Source organism: Vipera berus (assembly GCF_964194415.1).
Source record: "Vipera berus genome assembly, chromosome: 2".
Classification (NCBI taxonomy): domain Eukaryota; kingdom Metazoa; phylum Chordata; class Lepidosauria; order Squamata; family Viperidae; genus Vipera; species Vipera berus.
Window position 1 is genome coordinate 73729404 of NC_138203.1, and position 21420 is coordinate 73750823.

General features: G+C 37.8%; 1 protein-coding gene across 2 annotated transcripts in view; it reads left to right on the forward strand.

Annotated features, from left to right (window-relative positions):
• Positions 1 to 18884, forward strand: part of JAK2 (Janus kinase 2) — a 104414-nt gene extending 85530 nt beyond the window's left edge. The window contains exons 15-24 of one of the 2 annotated variants that reach the window (XM_081320851.1): positions 1119 to 1257; positions 3581 to 3732; positions 4901 to 5051; positions 5238 to 5374; positions 7094 to 7283; positions 9351 to 9475; positions 11131 to 11303; positions 11518 to 11635; positions 12780 to 12893; positions 14886 to 18884. In XM_081320851.1, the coding sequence (XP_081176977.1) occupies positions 1119 to 1257; positions 3581 to 3732; positions 4901 to 5051; positions 5238 to 5374; positions 7094 to 7283; positions 9351 to 9475; positions 11131 to 11303; positions 11518 to 11635; positions 12780 to 12893; positions 14886 to 14993 (1407 nt within the window). In that variant the 3' untranslated portion in view covers positions 14994 to 18884. Of the gene's footprint in view, positions 1 to 1118; positions 1258 to 3580; positions 3733 to 4900; positions 5052 to 5237; positions 5375 to 7093; positions 7284 to 9350; positions 9476 to 11130; positions 11304 to 11517; positions 11636 to 12779; positions 12894 to 14885 lie in introns of those variants that run through there. The other variant, XM_081320852.1, reaches the window with a different exon arrangement.
• The last annotated feature ends 2536 nt before the right edge of the window (positions 18885 to 21420 follow it).

The window sequence follows — 21420 nt, forward strand, 5'->3', positions numbered from 1 at the left end:
TAGGAGGGATACATATTTTAAGTTGTATGTTATTTTTTGTATCAGTGCTTTTGTCTTTTTTGTGTCTCTCCTCTTTTCTCTTTCTACTTTTTTACTTATTGATTAAGAAATATAAAAGTATGAGAGGACTTATATGGAAAAAATAGAATTAAATCCACCATTGTAAATGTAGTTAATTGTTGAAAAAATTGTCACTAGTAAGAATATTTAGAATTTGGGGGGAGAAATAAGCTGAAATAAGCACGGTAACAGGATTTACGATAAGGCAACTAAAATGACAAATAGGATTATTGGAAAAACTATATACTTAATTGTTGTTAATCAAAATAATGAGAATTGTCTTAATCTAATGTTTTGCAAAGAAAGATACTTTGGGGAAAGGGGAAATCAACTGAAATTAACATATGGAATATAGATTATAGAAATCAATTGTTAAAGATTGTCTTATAAATGTTACCTAGACAACATATTGTTTACAAATTACTGAATTATTGTTAAAAAATAACAAAATATATACCAAAAAAATGATGCAGTTCCCATTTTGGCAAGGTTCAGGAACCACTTACAGAATGTCTTCTCTGATTTCTGTACTAATATTATAGTCAGTGGAGAAAGGCTGTTCTAAAATCACTGTGTTCCTAAAGTATAGACTAGAGATCCCCAAATATGGCCAGCTAAGGAATTCTGGGAATTGTACAAGTCTTAAAGGTTTAGAGAGCCCTGCTTTAGTGGTTGGGAGCTGTCTGGATTGAATCCAAAGTTTTGACACTTCTCAGAATAGGAGTTTTGCAATTGTTGGGCCATGAATATATATTAAAAGAGGACAGATAAATTGAAGAAGTTAGAAATAGTTTTAACTTCCGTTTTTAATCACACCTATCTCAAGATTCCAAATACTGTGTAGTGCCATAGGTGACCAGCAAGCCTAAAACAGTGGCATATCTCTGAATTAGAATTACAGTACACTGTATTACAGTTTTATAATCTCTTTCTGCTTAATATTTTTAAATAGTATTTTGAAGTAAACACAGTCAGCTTGACTTTGAACAGTTAGTTAAATGCACACCACTACGTTATATTTAGTAGAATAATCAAATTTTCACATTTATCTTTTTCAGGAGGATAAAAACCTGGTACATGGGAATGTATGTGCAAAAAATATCTTGCTTATCAGAGAGGAAGATAGGAAGTCTGGGAACCTTCCTTTTATCAAACTTAGCGATCCTGGTATCAGCATTACAGTTTTGCCAAAAGACAGTAAGTCTCTGACTCCCCTATTTGATCACGTGATGAAAGTGTCAGTGCATGGCTTTCTTTCTCCAATTTTATTGATTATTTTATTTCAGGGAATTCCTGTTTTCCTTTGTATTTCCAGGGTGATCTTTCCACAATGGTGGGACATACATTTATTCATTCATTCATTCATTCATTCATTCATTCATTCATTCATTTATTTATTTATGGGACTTATATGCCTCCCTATCTCCCGAAGGACTCAGGGCAGCTGACAACAATAAAATACAGCGATACAAAAGTTAAAAAGAATTAAATTAACAGCCCCAATAAAATAAATTAAAATTAATAAATTAAAAATTAAAAAAACATTTTAAAAATCCCTGTCGTCAGTCCAGGTCAGCCTGATGAAAAAGGAATGTTTTAAGGCCGCGGCGAAAGGACTGGAGATCCGGGGCCATCCAGAGCTCAAGGGGGAGTTGGTTCCACAGGGCTGGCACTCCCACAAAGAAGGCCCTCCCCCTGGGGGTCACCAGCCAACATTTTTTATCATCATATGATAATATATTATGCTATCTAAAATAGAATGCATTTGTAAAAAATATCTTTCTTATGAGATGATATTGCATACTGCAATGGTGCTAAAAAAAGGATAAAAATATCATAAATGTAACCTCAAAGAATTCGGGAAATGACTGACTCATCTTATTAGAAGGACTTTAAAATTGGGGGGGAGGGGGGCAATCTTCTAGACCTTTAGAACCCGGTTCCAAGCAAAAACCACTAGATGACCATATAAAGAGTTAGTGAAGAGAAAGAAGAAGAAGAAAAGGAAAATCACAGTGAAGTAGAGAGTGATGGAAAGGATGGAAAATCCAGATACAAAGTAGGAGATATAAGAAACATACCCAAGATCCATAAAAGACTTAAATGCCTACACACAAATGCTCAAACTTTAGAGAACAAGCAGGGTGAACTTGAAATACTAGTAAAAAGGTAAAGGTTCCCCCGCACATGCGTGCTAGTCGTTTCCGACTCTAGGGGCCGGTGCTCATCTCCGTTTCAAAGCCGAAGAGCCAGCGCTTGTCCGAGGACGTCTCCGTGGTCATGTGGCCGGCATGACTAGACGCCAAAGGCGCACGGAACGCTGTTACCTTCCCACCGTAGTGGTCCCTATTTTTCTACTTGCATTTTTACGTGCTTTCGAACTGCTAGGTTGGCAGAAGCTGGGACGAGTAACAGGCGCTCACTCTGTTACGCGGCACTCAGGATTCGACCCGCCAAACTGGAGCCAACAGTGTGTGGCAGCAGCCAAAATGCTAATAAAATCCTTGGTTGTATAAACCGAGACATAGAATCAAAATCATGTGAAGAGTTACTACTGCTTTATAAAGCCTTAGTAAGACCACACCTGGAATACTGCATCCAGTTTTGGTCGCCACATTACAAAAAAGATGTTGAGACTTTGGAAAAAGTGCAAAGAAGAGCAGCTAAGATGATTAAAGGCCTGAAGACTAAAACATATGAAGAACAGTTGCAGGATTTGGGTTTGGCTAGTCTAGAGAAAAGAAGGATTAGGGGTGACATGATAGCAATATTCCAATATTTGTCACAAAAAGGAGGGAATCAACTTATTTACCAAAGTAAAGTACCTGTAGGCAGGACAAGAAACAATGGATGGAAATTAATCAGAGAGAAGCAACCTGGAACTAAGGAGAAACTTCCTAACAGTGAGGACAATTAACCAGTGGAACAGCTTGCCATCAGAAGTTGTAGGTGCTTCATCACTGGACGTTTTTAAGAAGAGACTGAACAATCATGTGTCTAAAATGGTATGGGGTCTCCTGCGTGAGCAGGGAGTTGGACTAGAAGATCTCCAAGATCCCTTTCAGCTGATTCTGATTTGCAGTATATTGCAGTTACTTTCTGCAGAGTCAGAATGCTCATAATTTCTTGGTACAAATCCAGCAGAATTACATAGCTACTCTGGCTTTGTAGCTAGTAGTGTCTAATACATACAAGCAAGTGTATTTTGTAGCAAAGAAATCAGTGCATAAACTTAATATTCATGCAACAATCATGTCATTCTTACCCAAAGTTGGCAAGGCTTTTCAGACGTGGTTTGCCATTGTCTCCTTCCTAGGGCTGAGAAAAAGTGACTGGCCCAAGCTCACCCAGACAGCTACATGTCCAAGACGGGACTTAGAACTCATTACTAACTTTTATTAACTTCCCTTCAAGAGCTTATAAAATTGTAAAGCAGTTAAAACGTTCCAGGTGTCTTTAGTCTAAAATTTATAATCCCTTCTCTGTAAAAGTTCACTCTCCTTTTTTTTTTCATTGTCAGTTCTTCTGGAGAGGATTCCATGGGTGGCCCCAGAATGCATTGAAAACCCTAAGCAGTTGAGTCAGGCAGCAGACAAGTGGAGTTTTGGGACGACTCTGTGGGAAATCTGCAGTGGAGGAGACAAACCTCTCAATGCACTGGATTCTCAAAGGGTAAGTCATGTTGAGCATCTCCGTCCCTCTACAGCAGGGGTAGGCAACCTCGGCTCTTTTATGACTCATGGAATTCTGGGAGTTGAAGTCCATGAGTCATAAAAGAGCCGAGGTTGCCTACCCCTGCTCTACAGGGAAACTTGCTAGATGCTAACGCACACCACATTTGTTCTCGCATTTGAGTGCAGTTTCTTCCTGGCTCTCCCTCTTTCATTAATGTCTAGAAAATAGTTTTTGACCTACTGGCAGGTATGATTTCCATGCTTGCCTTTCTGGTCCATCAGACATAAGCTATAGCCCAGCCTGAGGATTTTGCTGAAAAGGTTGGTTCCCTCACGTTCCTTTTTGTCACTTTATTTTTGTTGAACTTACCAAATGCTTCCTCATTTTGTGGAATGGGGTTCAATTGCATTAAGTAGGAGAGGTATTAAGGACATTGCGCTTTGTTTTAAGTAAGCCCCCCTGGGTTAAACTCTGTACCTTGCAGCTTTATTGTTTTCTGGGTAACGGTATGGAAGGGTTTGCTTTCCACCTGGCCTTTTCTTAAATTTCAACCCAGCCTTCAGTCCATGGATTTCCCTGTGGCTCTCCGTTCAAGTACTAATTAAGTTGTCTTAGTTTTTTGCTGTCACTTAAGGCTGAAAACCATATTAAGAACATGCAGTGTGACTTATTAAGGTGACTTTCTGTTCAGGAAAAGAAAACAGGGGTGCTCCTAGGTCTTGTCTGGAGCTTCAAAAGGCTTAAGCAGTTCATTTATGATATCACTGATTCAGGGAAAACATCCCAACTCTGCCAATAAATGCTCTGTGAATCATCTTTTAATTTGCTAATTTATGATGATTCGCCCATTATGCAGATTTGTGAGTTTTTATTTATTTGCAATTATTGGCTTATTTGAGAAAAAGGATTTGGGGGAAATGTGTGACAGAACATTGGGAGGAAATGCTTTTGTTTTACAACCTTGTTGAGAGATGTTTAAATAGACATAATTGGTGTGGAATTAGCAAAATGCAATTGAATTTTGAGCGTAAGATCCAGGTTAAAACTTTTGTCATGTGCTTGTTGCATGCTAAGAAATGTGACCAATTGTCTCTCTTGCTATAGAAAGCATCTTAAAATTAGTCTAAAATTACATTAATAATCCTTATAATGTCTCAATGTCTAGAAATTACAATTTTATGAAGACAGGCATCAGCTTCCTGCTCCCAATTGGACAGAACTGGCAAATCTGATAAACAATTGTATGGAATATGAAGCAGATTTCCGGCCCTCTTTCAGAGCAGTTATACGGGATCTGAACAGTTTATTTACGCCAGGTAGGTAAAATGGAGGAAAGAGTTTTCCATTCTCTTGGATTCCCTTGGAATTTCAGCTACTCCCTGGAACCTGAATATAGGAACACCAAGTTTACATAAGTATTTGTTGTAAGTATTACAGTAAGGTAATATATGTAAAATCTGTATTACCTACTGAAATAACTGGGGATTTTTTTCTTTTTCAAGACTATGAATTATTAACAGAAAATGATATGTTACCAAATATGAGAATTGGTGCTCTTGGATTTTCTGAAGCCTTTGAAGGACGGGACCCAACTTACTTTGAAGAGAGACACCTCAAATTCTTGCAGCAACTTGGCAAGGTAAGAAGCTGGTATATCTTACTGCAAGGATATAACATTTTTTTCAGAATTATGCACTATATAAATTGGAAGGCCATGTTAGGTGTCCATAAATCAGTATAATTCATATTGCATATGTATTTTTATGAATATAGGGGTGCAGTAGCTCAGTGGTTAAAGACACTGAACTTGGCAGCTGGAAAGCTGACAGCCCGGGTTCAAGACCCAGGTTGTCAAGACTTTGGTGGGAAAGTAACAGTGTTCCATGCTCCTCGGCCTATAGCTGTGGTGGCAAACCTATGGCATGGTTGCCACAGGTGGCACGCAGAACCCTCTCTGTGGGCATGCATGCCCCAGTCCTAGGCCTTCAGCTGGGTTTTATAAAACCTTTTCGCTTTAGGCCTCCGCCGCCACGTACCAAAAAAAGGTTCAATTAGTCAATTTCAACTTCTCGTGGGGAAAAAAAAGTTCTCGCAAAGTTGGAATTGATTGATTGAACTTTTTAGTCCCACCCAGTCTGCAGCTATCACTGCAGCCACACCCTCCCAATGGGCCATGCCCACCCAATTGGCCACACACCCCCAAAGGGCCACACCCACCCGGCACCCAATGATACATAAGTGGGTTTTGGGTTATAGTTTGGGCACTTGGTCTCTAAAAGGTTCGCCATCACTGGCCTATAGTCATATTGGCCACATGACCACAGAAATGTCTTCAAACAATGCTGGTTCCCTCAGCTAAGAAACAGAGATAGCACTACCCCCTAGAGTCAGACACGACTGGAGTGGGGAAACCTTTACTTTTACCTTTCATGAATAGAATTTTTTTAAAAAAAGATTTGTAGATCACTGCCTAAGGCAGATCTGGTCATTTTATAGCCTCCAGACCATATTCAGTCCTTTGGGTGTCCCTGTCCAGCCCACATGGATTGCTTTTATTTTGCAGGTGCCTGCTATTCTTTTTTTCAATTTACGTATGTGCATGCATGTGTGCCTACACACCTTCACAGCCCTATGGGTTCAGCCCTCCACAAGAGTCTCAGTTTCATGTGACCCCTTGGGAAAATAATTCTCCACCCCTGGGAGTGCATTTATCTTGGCTATAACCTATCCTTTTCTTATCTGTGTATAATTTGGTTTTCCTTCATTTGAATACACTGAATTAATGCAAACTGGGACAGCTGTTGGTATTGAATTACATCCAGTTAATGGCTGGAATATTGCACAGCACATCATATATCAGCCTAAAGCCTTACATTAGGCTGAAAGAACATTTGTAGTACAGATGATCCTCAACCTATGATTATAATTGAGCCCAGAATTATGGTTGTAAGTTGTGATGCTTGTTGGGCACCATGTGACCACTTCTGATTTTATGGCCTATTTTGCAGTGGTTGTTATGTGAACACAGTTGTTAAGTGAATCTGTTGTTCATGGGCATTTTTTGCCAGAAACAGGAAGTAAACAGTGGAAACTAGCAAAACATATCAAAAATTATGGTCATGTAACTGAAACACTGCAAATGGCCATGAATGAGAGCTGGTTGCCAAGTGCCCAAAATGTGATCACATGACCATGGGAGATTGTACAGCTGTCAGTACTCAGGAACTAGGTCATAAGTAACCTTAGGGAGGTCTGTTGTAATGGTCACTAAGTGAAGGCTACCTGATTTTCTGGCTGCTCTATACACACACACACACACAAAACTTTTCCAAAATGCTTCTATTTCTTCATTTTGCAGGGTAATTTTGGTAGTGTGGAAATGTGTCGATATGATCCACTGCAAGATAATACAGGGGAAGTGGTGGCTGTGAAGAAACTGCAGCACAGCACAGAAGAATACCTGCGAGATTTCGAAAGAGAAATTGAAATTCTCAAATCTCTGCAACACGACAACATTGTCAAATACAAAGGAGTGTGCTATAGTGCAGGTACCTTGCACATTTAATCACATTATTCATTACCTACTTAAGCAACATGCTGGTGGCCTATGATAATATTTGGCGCTAATGTATTGAAGCATTTTTATGAACTACTTTCTTTGTTTTTGTCTTAATATTTCTGGTTAGTTTTGCTGTACATAAAATTTGAGAAGCTTATTTTTTCCATATTGAGGGTCTTTTTGTTGGTATTTATTTTTTGTTGCTGTTGCATGAAATAGACTATGATTAGCTGTGGTTTTTAAATAATTGCAAAATTATTTCTTTGTAACTTCTAAAAATTATCTCTTGTACATATTCATATTTGCTTGAAAGAATATTACTATCAAACCTAAAACGTGTTTTGCTTTACTTTTAAATCTGCTGATTGATGCTAGAAACAAATGGTATTTCAAAACCAAACTAGATAATACTGGCCTTTCATGTCTTAATTACAAATCTATTTAATAATCACAGAAGCTATTATGAATCAAACTGGTGAGCTTGAGGCCATCCACATGTTATTGGGAAACACTATTGCTCATTAGTCAGGCTGTCTGAAGCTATTGGGAGTTACAGTTCAGCGATATGTAGGTGATACATGTTTCTCTATATCTCCCTGAAAACGGTGTGATTTCATTTCAGATGCCTGTTTTATTGAGGGCATGTGTGATGCTCACATTACAATCATTTTTCTTGTTCATTGGCCAGGGAACAGCAGAAGTTGTAGCTTCTATTTTCTCATATTTGTGTCCTGTTGTCAGTTCAGGATAGAAAGTTGTATTTCCTTCCTCCGTCCCTCCCTCCCTCCCGTCTCTTGTGTCCCATCCAACTCCCAATGATTCTGGGCAGCTCACAAGTAAAAAACTTTTTAAAAGATACAGTCAATAATAGAAATAAGGAATATAAGATAGCAAGATGATAGGAACTGACTGGATTGGGGGGAAAAAGAATGTAAAGGAGATTCACTTAGAGCCTTTAAACAGCAGCACGATGGGCATCATTTGAGGCTTGGGGGGGACCTCATTCTAGAGGGCAGGCACTGCTACAGAGAAGGTACGCTTCCTGAGTCCCTATTGATTACATTATTTAATTGAAGAAACTGGAGCACGCCAATTTTGCTAGGTTGAATTGTCAGGGTAAATACTCTGGAAGACAGGTGGTCCCTCAAGAACCCAGGTCCATGCTAGGTAGAACTGTATAGGTAACAATCAGCACCTTGAATTAAATCTGGAACCAAACTGGCAACCTGTGCAGATCACAAAACAGAGGTGTTAAATGGGCATACTGAGGCATGCTGCCCGTGCTGCTGCATTTTGCACTAGTTGAAACTTGTAGGTGGTCTTCAAGGAAGGCCTCACACAGGACACATTGCAGTAGACCAGCAGTGAAGTGACTAGGGCATGAGTGACTGTCTGATCCAAGAAAGGACAAAACTGGCCCAGCAGATGAAATTCCAAAGGCCTTCCTGGCCACAATTGCTACCTACTCAATAAGCCAGAGTTGTGAGTCCAGAAAGATCCTTCAGATTACCTAACACTCTTGAACAGGGAAGTGCAACCCCATCCAAGATCATAGAATATCATGAGATCTGGGTGACCCACACACCCACTGCCACTTGGTCTTAGTAGCATTGGAGATGGTTTTTATCCATCCAAACCTAAACAGCCTCCAAGCACTGGAACAGAATCTCGACATCCTCCTGTGGCTGACAGGGTTGAAAGTTGTATTTGGAACGATAAGCACACGGATAATATAATGCCCTTAGTTCTTGAGCCGTGGTTCAGTTAATTGCTGTTTTCTCTTTTGTTGGCATGGAATAGTTGTTTAGAGTTAGAGCTTTAAGTGTAATGTTCTGAAGCTTTAATATATATTAAGGTTCATCCAGCATTGGTGTTTTGGATTACAACAAGCCTCTATCTGAAGGGACAAAATCATGGTGATTCTCCCTTCTTTTTTAGAAACATGTTTGTTGGCCATAATCATGTCAGAAGTATCCTTATGCAAGAGAATTTCAGTACTATATATGAAGAAATCACTTTAAACTATAGTTCTAAATATTTATGTTTGTTTGGAAAGGACGGAGAAATCTAAAGTTGATAATGGAATATTTACCCTATGGAAGTTTACGGGATTATCTCCAGAAACACAAGGACAGGTTGGATCATAAGAAACTCCTACAGTATGCTTCTCAGATATGTAAGGTAATACATTAATTAAGCCTACTAAGCCTACTATGGGATTAAATTGAATTACAGTCTTCATTGTTTTCCACAAACTCTAGGCGTGAACTGTTCTTGTAGGGAAATCTTTTTTCCTCCTCAGTGGCACAAAATCAGTCCATTCCCTTTCTTTAATCAATCTTTTTTTCATAACACAGCCATGACTACCCTTGCTTGCTTATTTTATTTGCTTCACATCTTGTTTCTTGACGTATGCTAGTTTTTAATGGTGAAAAGCAGTTGAATGCACTAGTTTCCTCTTCATTTGACTGATGATGGGGGAGGGAAGGCATTTCTGTAGCGGCCAGAGAAAAAAGGTTAAGTTCTATAATGTAATAATAATGAACGCTGGTGTAGAGTGGGATTATCCTAGGCATCAACTGATTTTTCTCTGCCTTTGATAGTGATACTTCTTACTTCATTTGTTCCTGAAGTAGCCTTTTAATGCAGGTAGTCCTCGACCTATGACCACAATTGAGCCCAAAATTTCCATGGCTAAGCAAGTTGTTAAGTGAGTTTTGCCCTGTTTTACAACCTTGCCACAGTTGTTTAGTGAATCATTGCAGTTAAGTGAATCATGCAATCATTAAGCAAATCTAGCTTCTCCCGTTGACTTTGCTATTCAGAAGCCAACTGGGGAAGACACAAATGGTGATCCCATGATCCCAAGACAGTGCAACTTTCATAAATATATGCCAGTTGCCAAGTGCCCTAATTTTGATCGCAACACCATGGGGATGCTGCAATGGTCATAAGTGTGAAAACCAGCCATAAGTCACTTTTTTCAGTGTCGTAACTTGGAACGATCACTAAAGGAATGGTTGTAGATCACTTATTTTGATTGGGAGGCAACCACTGTTGGTTGAAAGATGGGCAGCTATATTTTACACACACACACACACACACACACACTTTTTTCCATGAACCATAAAGCCCATACTTATTTCATTTTAGCAGTATTGCAATCACAATTACATACAGGATCCAAACTGACTTGGATGGGTTTCCAGTGAAAGATATCCTGGAACAGAAATAATTCTTTCTGCTCTTATCTGAATCAACTAAATAATTCATAGCAATATTTAATATCAGTTTTCTAGTTGGCTAAAACATACAAACGAAAGAAAGAAAGAAAGAAAGAAAGAAAGAAAGAAAGAAAGAAAGAAAGAAAGAAAGAAAGAAAGAAAGAAAGAAAGAAAGAAAGAAAGAAAGACAAATTTGGGTTAGAGATCCCCCCAAGCCTAATTCTGCCTTAGAATGTGAAGAATATAGTAAAAGTCAGTTGTAATGTATACATGTCGATGCATGATGGAAACAAGCTTAAGAACCAAACAGTTCATCATTTCATCCTTCTGGCCTAACAAGACAAGAAAGACAAAGGTGACATGTAGTGGTAATTAATAGAAAATTATGAGTTATAATCAGCTTTAGGAAACTTCCTGTTCAACATTGTCTTGTAAAAAAAAAAATTCTCCTGAGAGTGCAAGATGATTTTTGATACTTTATAATGCCTTGTTCTTGATCAGCTTAATGGGATGTTATTGCAAAAAAAGTGTCCAATATTCAGAAATAAGTTACATGACTGGTACTCACTAAATCAATTAATTTTGATTTCATCATTTCATCTATATATATAGGGCATGGAGTATCTGGGTTCAAAAAGATATGTTCATAGAGATCTGGCAACACGGAATATCTTGGTGGAGAATGAAAACAGAGTGAAAATTGGAGACTTTGGCTTGACAAAAGTTTTGCCACAGGATAAGGAATATTACAAAGTAAAGGAACCAGGAGAGAGTCCTATATTTTGGTATGTTTCTGATTGCTGATTGATTCTAAACTAGAAGGATGCAATAGATTATTTCATAAGACTTTTAACTACCATGAATTTCTCAATTAAAAAGTCACTCAACCTGGTTATGCTCAAAGTATTATTTGCATTTGCAGATTTCTGAGCCCTCTCATTTTATCCTGCAGGTGGTTTTTGTTTGTTTGTTTATTTATTTATTAAATTTATGTGGCAGGTATGCTCTGGAATCTTTGACAGACAACAGGTTTTCTGTGGCCTCAGATATGTGGAGCTTTGGTGTGGTTTTGTATGAACTCTTCACTTATATAGACAAGAATAAAAGCCCTCCAGCGGTAAGTAATGTGTATATATGCCTACATCATTTTTATATGTGAAAGTATAGTGCTGTAGTTATCTTCTTGACTTAAAAGATTAGCTTCTTGGCAGCACGCTCAACTTCCTTACGTGTTTCCTCCACACCACCAAAAGTAGCTTGAATCAAATATAAAAATAACAGGAGACTCGCTGAAGGATCACACCTGAAGCACAAAAGTATTATTTATTTCTTTGAAGCACTTTTTCTCAGTTCTTTTGTTGAAAAAAATCTCAAACAGCTTGCCGGAAATGTGTTTTAGCTTGTGTCCAAGAGACAAATGCAAGGGGGGAAAAAGAGAATATGGGAGAAAAGAAAGGCAAGGATTTGTGAAACTCAAACACTTAAAATTATAACATGTATAAAATTACCAGATTGAATGGCAGTGGCGTAGCGTGGGGGGTGCAGGGGGGCCGGCCGCACCGGGCGCAACATCTGGGGGGGGCGCTCGCACTCGCAGCTCTCTGTCCCTGCCTGGCTCGCTCACTCTCACTGCAGTGCTGGCTGTGCGAATCTGATCCGAGCCGCCGGGTCGCCGCCCACTGTGGAGGGGGGGGGTGCCAGGCGTGCGGTGCGGTGCGGAGAGAGAGCGAGGGACTATCTGGGGGAGGGACAGTGCAGCGGCCGGGTGCTTGCCCCAGGTGCTGACAACCCACGCTACGCCACTGTTGAATGGAAAAATTTCAAAGAGAGGAAGAACCAAGTAAAGTTTATTTTTAAGTGTAACCAGTGCAACGAGCCTGCTTTCTTTATACGCTACATTGGCGGCTGCTACCACTAGGTGCAATTATAGGTAGTCCTTTACAACGGTTTGGCAACTGTTGAAAATTACAATGTCACTGAAAAAAGTGCCTTGCGGCCAGTCCTCACACTTAAAACCGTTGCAGTATCTGCATAGCCGTGTGATCAAAATTTGGGCACTTGGCAACCAGTGTGTATTTATGATGGCTACAGCGTCCTGGAGTGATGTGATTGCAACTTTCACTGTCCCTAAGTTTTGTTGCTTCATCTGTGCTTATTACTTGCCCTGATAATCCAAATTTATTTTTTTAAAAAAGAAAAGAAATAATCCTAGAATGCTATTGTTACTGTTGCAACAGTTCAGTTTCGGATTTTTATTTCAGGAGTTCATGCGCATGATTGGAAATGATAAGCAAAACCAGATGATTGTGTTCCATTTGATAGAGCTTTTGAAGAATAATGGGAGGCTGCCGAGACCTGATGGGTGCCCTGATGAGGTATTGGGTGTAACTTGCACGCAGCGAGAATGCCTGAATTGTTTCTGCAGTTAGTAGAGATGGTTTCAACAGAGAGAGATTGCTTGCATTTACTTCTCATAGGACTACAGGTAGTCCTCAGGTTACAACAGCCATTGTGACTGGGCTTTCCATTATTAAATGGTTCAGTCGTGAAGTGCCTTGTCATATGACTGCATCACTTAGTGACAGCAATCCAGGCAATCTTGCTATTTGTTAAGCTAGGACTGCATAAGTTGTTCGCTAAGGACCTCACATGACTGCAACATGGCAAGAGGTAGGAATCCAGAAGCACTTCCTAATGCCACTGAAACCACATCCCAGCAAAGCAGATCCGCAGGCAAGAGCTATGGGCAGGGCTATGGGTGGGCATTCCACAGTAAAAGATCTCCTGCCATCCAGAGTCTCCTTGGGAGAAAAAGCAATGGGAGCAACTTGCAAACTCCTGCCGGCTTCCCCATTGACTTTGTTTGTGGGAAGCCAGCAGGGGAGGTCACAAATGATGACCATGTGATTGCAGGAAGCTGCAACAATTGTAATTGGAAGCTGATTGCCAAGCACCTGAATCACAGTCGTGTCACCATAGGGATGCTGCAACAATAGCTTCAAGGAATAGTTAGTTAAAGTCATCTTTTTTCACAGCTGTTTGTAAACGAAGACTACCTGATGTTTTGTGGTCAGCGTCTATCAGGCGTCTTACAAAATCAAAAGTGGTTTAATTTCTAATTAGCCATTTCAATTATAAACAAACCAGCAGCCTAAAAATGTAATAATTTATGATGAAATCAATTGGGGCTGTTTTCAGTTTCCTGGCTCTTAGAGGTCCTTCTATATTTTGTTTAAAATCTTACTACCCCCAGATACATTGAATGAGAGTCATTCCTAAAATGAATTCAGTGCATTTTGAATTCAATGGATAATTTTTATGGTCACAAATGTTTCCTTATGTTTAGATTGTACCATAATAACAAAGCAGTTAAATAATATTTTCTCTACTTGACATTAATAAGATTTTTTCACTTCCAGATGTAAAATATCATAAAAGGTATTCTCAAAAGAGACTATAGATGTCCCTTTTGAAAATAAGAAATGATCTTAAGTGTATAATACAGCTTCCCCAAATTTACTTGATTGATAAAACCTCGTGGCTAAATGGAATGAGAATTTTTTCTCAGTAGTTTAGAATTATGATTACCAGGCTCATTGGCAATAGAAAAAAAATTAATAGGTAAGATGGAGACAAAGACACAGGGGAAAGTTGGGGAAAGTAATCGATTTCTGGTTTTCCCATAGAACAGTTTAAATTTTATTCTCTTTCTATAAAATTATATATTATGTAGGCTAAGCCATTCCTCAGTCTTGTTCTTGCCTCATGAAGGAATTGTATGCCTATGAATTAGATACATTTAGTATAAGATATACATTTAGTATAAAGGGATGCGGTGGCTCAGTGGGTTAGGACGCTGAGCTTGTCGATCAGAAGGTCAGCAGTTTGGTGGGTCGAATCCCGAGTGCCGCGTAACAGAGTGAGCGCCTGTTACTCATCCCAGCTTCTGCCAACCTAGCAGTTCGAAAGCATGTAAAAATGCAAGTAGAAAAATAGGGACCACTACGGTGGGAAGGTAACAGCGTTCCGTGCGCCTTTAGCGTCTAGTCATGCTGGCCACATGACCACGGAGACGTCCGTGGACAAGCGCTGGCACTTTGGCTTTGAAACGGAGATGAGCACTGGCCCCCTAGAGTCGGAAACAACTAGCACGCATGTGCAGGGGAACCTTTACCTAGTATAATATACTAAGAGAGTAAGGTTTTTATATGAGATAATGTATAGTATACCAAAGTGTTCAGTGTCTTTGGTTCCAAGGTTATTAATAGTCGAGATAAAATAAGCAGCTCCTTATGATTTTTAATGGATTGTTATTATTGATGTCATTGTTATTGTTATCTCATACTGATGTTTTTTCTCTTATCAAGGTTTATATCATCATGGCAGAGTGTTGGAATAATAATGCAAGTCAGCGGCCATCTTTTAGGGATCTTGCTTTGAGAGTGGATGTCATAAGGGAAGGTCTGGGTGGATGAAAATACTGAACTTCATTCAAAGGGACATGAAAACATGCAGAGCAAGTGTACTTTGCTCCTTAGGCAGTTGCAGATTATTGGCCTTCCCATACATCTTCTTCCCATCCTTGAAGGTGGAGACTTTGAGGAAATCATCCCATCAAAACTTAAAAACGGTGAAGATCTCTGCTTTAGCTTCTTCATCAGGAATGCTATTACAATGCACCAATGGAAAAGCACTTTGATAGAAAAAGTTCCTTTTTTAAAACAGTAGTTAGTATCGCCTAATACAGATTTGCAAATCAAAACATCAAGAAGAAAAGTCATGGAAAGGTGGAGAGTTGGTCTACAGATTTTTTCTTTTCTGAGCTGAAGAAAATTTAGGTTGCAATTCTATACCCTCTGTTTCATGGGCTATGGCCTACTAATTTCTTGAGACTTATTCTAAGAAAACGGAATTGTGCTCTTAAACAGTAGATTACCTGCAGAATGTGTACTATCAGCTTCAGGACAACTGTTAAAAAAATCACATTCCTAAAGGCATCACTTTGAAGAGGAACAAATGTTTGATTTGAAGCTTAGCAATGCCTATGGACATCAGATTCATGCTGTAGTCGATCACTTGTACTGATTAGAAAAAAATGATTTGTAATCTCTTTTTTTAGGCTCCATTTGTCCATTGTGTTTCCCAAAAGTAGATGAGATTAATTTGTTCATTTACCTATTGCATATTTCTTGAATATGATCATGCAGTTCTTTTGAGAATATGCATTAAACACAAAAAGACATGGTGGAGAAGCAAAGAGCTCTCAAGATAAGAGGAGAAGATAGCACATCTGGTTCTTGGAGTTGCCTTTATACCGTGGAAGATCCACATACTTTCAATGTGGCATTCAAAAAAGGAAACTTTTGCAAAATGTAAAAAGGCATCTCTTTCCTGCCAGAATTCATAAAGCAATTCTGAGTGCCTGTGGATTACATTCCAAAAAACTCCCTGGAATTCCTGTTTGCCTTTTCTATAGGAAACAAAATGGTTCCTCATGCTTTTTCACGGCTTACACAAGGGCTTACATTTTTTTTAATGCTAGCATAGCTAGTTTTCACCATGTCAAGGTGTTATGGCTCCAGTGACGAGAACAAATAATATGTTTAGTACTTGATTGAGCAACTATATGCCTATCTGAGCCAGTGGCGGGTCAGCAAAAGCAGATATGCCTGTTGAGGCAGCATAATGCACTGTATATATATACATTTTGGGGGGGGAACAGATAAGTATTTTTCTAAAAGAAAACTTGTTAAAATTGCCTTTTTAAATAAGCATATAGTTGTTTATTTTCCTACCTTTGTGTTTGTGGATTTGTAAAGCTTAACTATGTCTCCTAAAGGTGCAAAGATTGAAACCATATTGTAGCAGCTTAATCCTCATTAGTCTTGTTATTTCCTTAACCCTTATAGGATGATTCATTCACCTGAAAGGAGAAGTATGTCTGTGATGTTACAGGATAATCATGGCCCATCTTTTCTTAGGTTATTGTATGATTTGGCTATATGTAACTTCAGCCATGTAATAGGAATTGGTTGCGATTACACTGCCTACATTGTGAAATAAGGGTTAGTTACTGCAGATTTATGCTTGTCAGTGTCAGTGGCACAACTTCATTATTTGCAAAATAGTAAGCTGTTTCTGGCACTCTTGTGCTTTCAAACTCTATGTTAACGTAAGGACTGGCCATAAAAATTTAGAGGAAAGCAAGTGAATTGAATACTTTATTCCATAGTTTGACCACCAAGTCTTGCATTTGAAATGTAAAGTTTCTTTTAATCAAATTTGAGCTCAGTTAAATTCCTGATATCGAATGAGTAAGTTCGGTCAAAGAAGCAGTGGTTCTTTGCAAATTAAAACTTGAAATGCATTTTTAGCAAAAATGTAGGGTAGGTGGCCATATTCTGTAAGCCTCTAGTCAGTTTACTTACCTACCTACCTCAAGCATAGAAGAAGGTACAGCAATGTGAATCTTGTATGGAATTAAACAAGTACCTCAGAATGCAGATGTCCAGCCTGTGGGTGCCAGTTTAAAATTGTTTGTGCCACTATGAGCACTAGCATATTCCAGATATGCCAGCTTCCTCAGTCTGGCACACTGGTAAGGGGACAAGATCCATGTATTTTGGAGAATGCACAAACCGTTGTTCTATTGATGGGAGGTGATAGGAAGTCCCTTTATTGAGAGGAGCCATCCCAGTATCTAATTTGCTCAGGTAAAACCTTAATTTTATTTTAAAGAGTAGGAAATTATGCTAAGCAACAAGGGGCAGGGAAGGTGAAATTGTAAATAATTATATTTTGTAAAATGTCTGTTATCCTGTTATTGATGGCTGAATTTTTCCCCCAATAGCATTTTAAGAGACAGTTCGACTGTATATTTTTAATGGCTTTGGATGATACGGGGCACATTTGTACATTGATATAAAATTTATTGTACAGAAATTTCATTTTGGTTTTGCGGAATATTGTGGTAAATGCTTGTTGGTGGGATTCCCCTGTTAACCAAATTATCATAGCATCAGATTGAAACCAACACGAGGCATCAGGTTCAATATCGGTCTGTTATTGAACTGCATTCATTTGATCGAGGATTTCATATTCCATATAAAGGAAGAAAACTCAGGGAATTTTGTGTAATGCAAAGAAAGAAATGTTCTTCCATGATTATTTTTTTCAAGTTTTTTGTTTGTTCTAATAGAATTGGAATATTCTAGTTTTCTGATATAAGGAATTTCAAATATTTAACAAATATTTGAAGTGCTTTAAGTTTGAAACCTATTCAATTTTGAATTTCCATTGTTGCAGACATATAAACACTTGCACAAAATAATACTTTCTGAGCTTAGGTTTATTTCTAAGTGAACATGATAGGATTGTGCTGTCAAAAGTAAAGCATTGTCCAAATTTCTTCTTCATTTTATTCATTTCACTTTAGCTCTGTTTAAATGGAAATTCAAAAGCAGATTCTATTTTTTGGCACAAATATTTCCATATATTCAAGGAAGTTTCTGGAGACAGTATTTCAGACTGGATTGGAGACTACTTTAAAAGTGTTCTGATTCAAGATTTTAAAAGACACAGGAGGCTTTCAAGAGAAGAAGATTCTCAAAAAATTATGTTTGCTGAGCTCTTGCATCTGTGGCTCCTGTCCTTATGCATGAGGTCTTGATTTCATTTGTGCTTTCAGATTATTAGTTGCTCACACAATTCAAAAACTATAATAACTAGTCAATCGAATAAAAAATTGTAATTCTGTGATAACAGTTTTGTACATATCATTTAAACATTACACCATTTGTGTATCAATAGTGTTCTCAGTTATTTTTCTGTTCCACTGTAGGAAGAGAGCTGTGTTAGTCTATGATAGCCAAAAATCAGGAGGAATCTGGAAGCACCTTACAGATTATCAGATTTTATTAAAAAGTTTAGCTTCTATTGAGCTACAGCTCACTCCATAATTCTGATGAAGTGAGCTGTAGCCTACAAAAGCAAATGTGTTTTAATAAAGTGTGTTAATATAAAAGGGTAACTACAAATCATCTGGGGGTTTTTTTCCTTTCCCAGAGCGCTATTCACTTTTATCATAATGGTTTACCATGATACCAATTATTGCTGTGACTTGCTTTAAGAAAAAAAAAATGCTGCACAGACAAGACTGCTGCCATTAAGTAAAGTGATAATATAACTATTGCTTTTTAGAACTTTTTTTAATCTATACCATTTTATATAAATAGATTGTATTTTGTAAAACACTTCTGTATTTTTATTTGCTAATTGGTTTGTGGTCCAGTACAATAGAATTCAGAATAATGTGCTTTAAATGTATACTAAGATAACAAGAGTATTAAATATTTTTTAAAACTGTACATTTCCTCTTATTTTTCCACATAATTTTTGACTCCTTTCCTTAACTTGCAAAACTGAAAGTTATTTCACTGCTGAAATGAAAGATGACGATCCAGATCTGTGCTATGAAAGAGTGTAGCCCTATTCAGGAATTTTATAGAAGAATCGACTGGCCATAAAAGTATCTACAAATGGACATTCTTTGAAGTGCAAGAGAGAGAAAAAAGACGTGAGGAAGTGGCAGATTTCAACAATGTATATCCTGCTTCCCATTTGGAGAATCTAGCCTCCCAATAGTATGTTGGGCTGAAAATTATGAGCTGTTCTTTGGGCATGATTTTAGGGGTTAAAATACTGGTAATCCTTGACTAACAACTATTTGAAATTACGGTGTCCTCAGAAAAGATGCTTTACGGCCCATAATGCACTTCTGGCTGTTGTAAAGTATTCCTTCACCCTCCAAGTCACATGACTGCGTCCTGGGTCACTGGCAACCTGTTCACACTTAATGGCTGGTTGCCACCAAACCGTATGATCATGTGATAGTCATTTACAATCTCTGCCGGTTTCCCAAGAAAGTCTGGGGAAGCCAATAGGAAAGGTTGCAAGTTGGCTTCCGGTTTTGTGTAGTTAGCGTGACAGTTGAGGGATCGTGGGGCTCTGTGCCCTATGGCTGATTTCTCTCTGGGGACCCTAAATGGGCCAAAAGCCATCCTGGAGAGGTGGCAAAGGAGGGATGTCCTGGGAAAGCTCTCCAGAAACCCAACAGAAGGCTAGTGTCATCCATGAGTCTAGCACAGGGGTAGGCAACCTTGGCTCTTTTATGACTCGTGGACTTCAACTCCCAGAATTCCTGAGCCAGCTAGCCCAAGCTACAGGCAGCCGAAGCCGAAAAGCACTAAATTAAACGTTCATAAACAGTGTGATTGAACTGGGTAAGAATATTGATTCTCTTCTATCTATCTGATTTCCTGGAAAAAAAACCAGAAGTAAAAATCCTTCAAAAGTGTGTGTGGGGAGGTCTTTCCTCCACCCTCCTCCAAAAGGAAGTGGCAAATTAAATTTATGGGAAATAAAAATACACAGAAATAAAATTAATGTAAGATTTAAACTTGGAAAAGGTGAAATCGATGGAATTTATTAAGTTTCCTGGCAAAAGATTATTGACGAGATAAATGGCTTATTTGTTTTGAAAATTGAAAGTTGGACTGGTGCTGACATCTAGCGGTGGATGAAAATACTGCCCTAAATATACAGCCCAGAAAAAAACCTTGTTATTGTGACCTTCAGAGCTTTAACCAAACAAGGAACAGCTGTAATAAAAGAAAAGGAAACATTGTGGACTATCTCTATAAAATTTAGAAAAAAATTGACCTTCCTATACTATAAATATTTTTTAAACTGTAACTTTAAAGCAATTGGCAGAGAAAGGATTTTTGGTCGTTTTGGAGCATCAGAGGTCTACAGAAAGAATGCATCAAGAAAAATAAATACTTTCCAGGAAGAAATGTGTGTTATGTTACTACAAATACAAATGACATTAATTTCAAACCACAACAAAATTAAAAATGAATTTGAAATTTTAAATGAATGCATTCTCAATTTAACGTCACAACCAATAAACGATCAGAAAACAAAGAGATCATGTAAAGCAGACAACTGGATATAAACTAGTGGAAAGAAACTTTGAGATGAGATTTAATAATGGAAGGATTCAGATGGACAAAAACTTCCAGGAAATACTGGACATGGAAAAGACAACCTATACATCAAGAATTCAAGAATTAGAGAAAAAAGTGTTGGGAGAACCTAAGAAAAAAAGAAAAAAAAATTCTGAGGAATATTTTCACAAAAACTTTAAATGACTTGATTTTTGTACTGACAACATCTACAAAACCATGGGCAGATCTTGGGGTTCAATGGAACATAGTAGGAAAAGTATTTGGCAAAAAAGGGCTAAAGTCAGAATTAAGAAATTAGATGGGATTCGTTTGATGGAATATTTAAAGATTAAACACTTGTTTGAATAAGGTTAAAGAAATAAAATTTTGAATAAAATTGAATATCACCTTAGGAGGGATAGGCTTCTTAAGCAATACAGTATTTTTTGCCTATGACATGAGAAATATAAAATGTGGGAAGATTTATATGAGGGAAATTTATTAAATATTTAAATATAATGGATTTTGAAGATTTGAATGTTTTTTAAAAATGAAACATTGATTATTAAGGTATTTAAGAGGGATATGTTTTGTTTGTTTTTTTTAGATAGTTTATTATTTCTGTCCTTCCTATTTCAAGATACGGAAAATGTAAGTGTTGGGATGGTTCATATGATGAAAAAGATTTCAATATATAATTAACTTAGAAAATTTTAACAAGTAAAATCCTTTCTTTTGAATATTGGGAAAATAAATTTAAATGAGAATTCTAAAAACAGGATCTATGACAATGTGGTTTAGATGATTAATTAGAAAAGAAGCTTAATAATGAAGTGGATATTTGTAGACATTTGTTATTTTAAAAAAAAACAAGAAATGTTCTAATTTAAGGTTG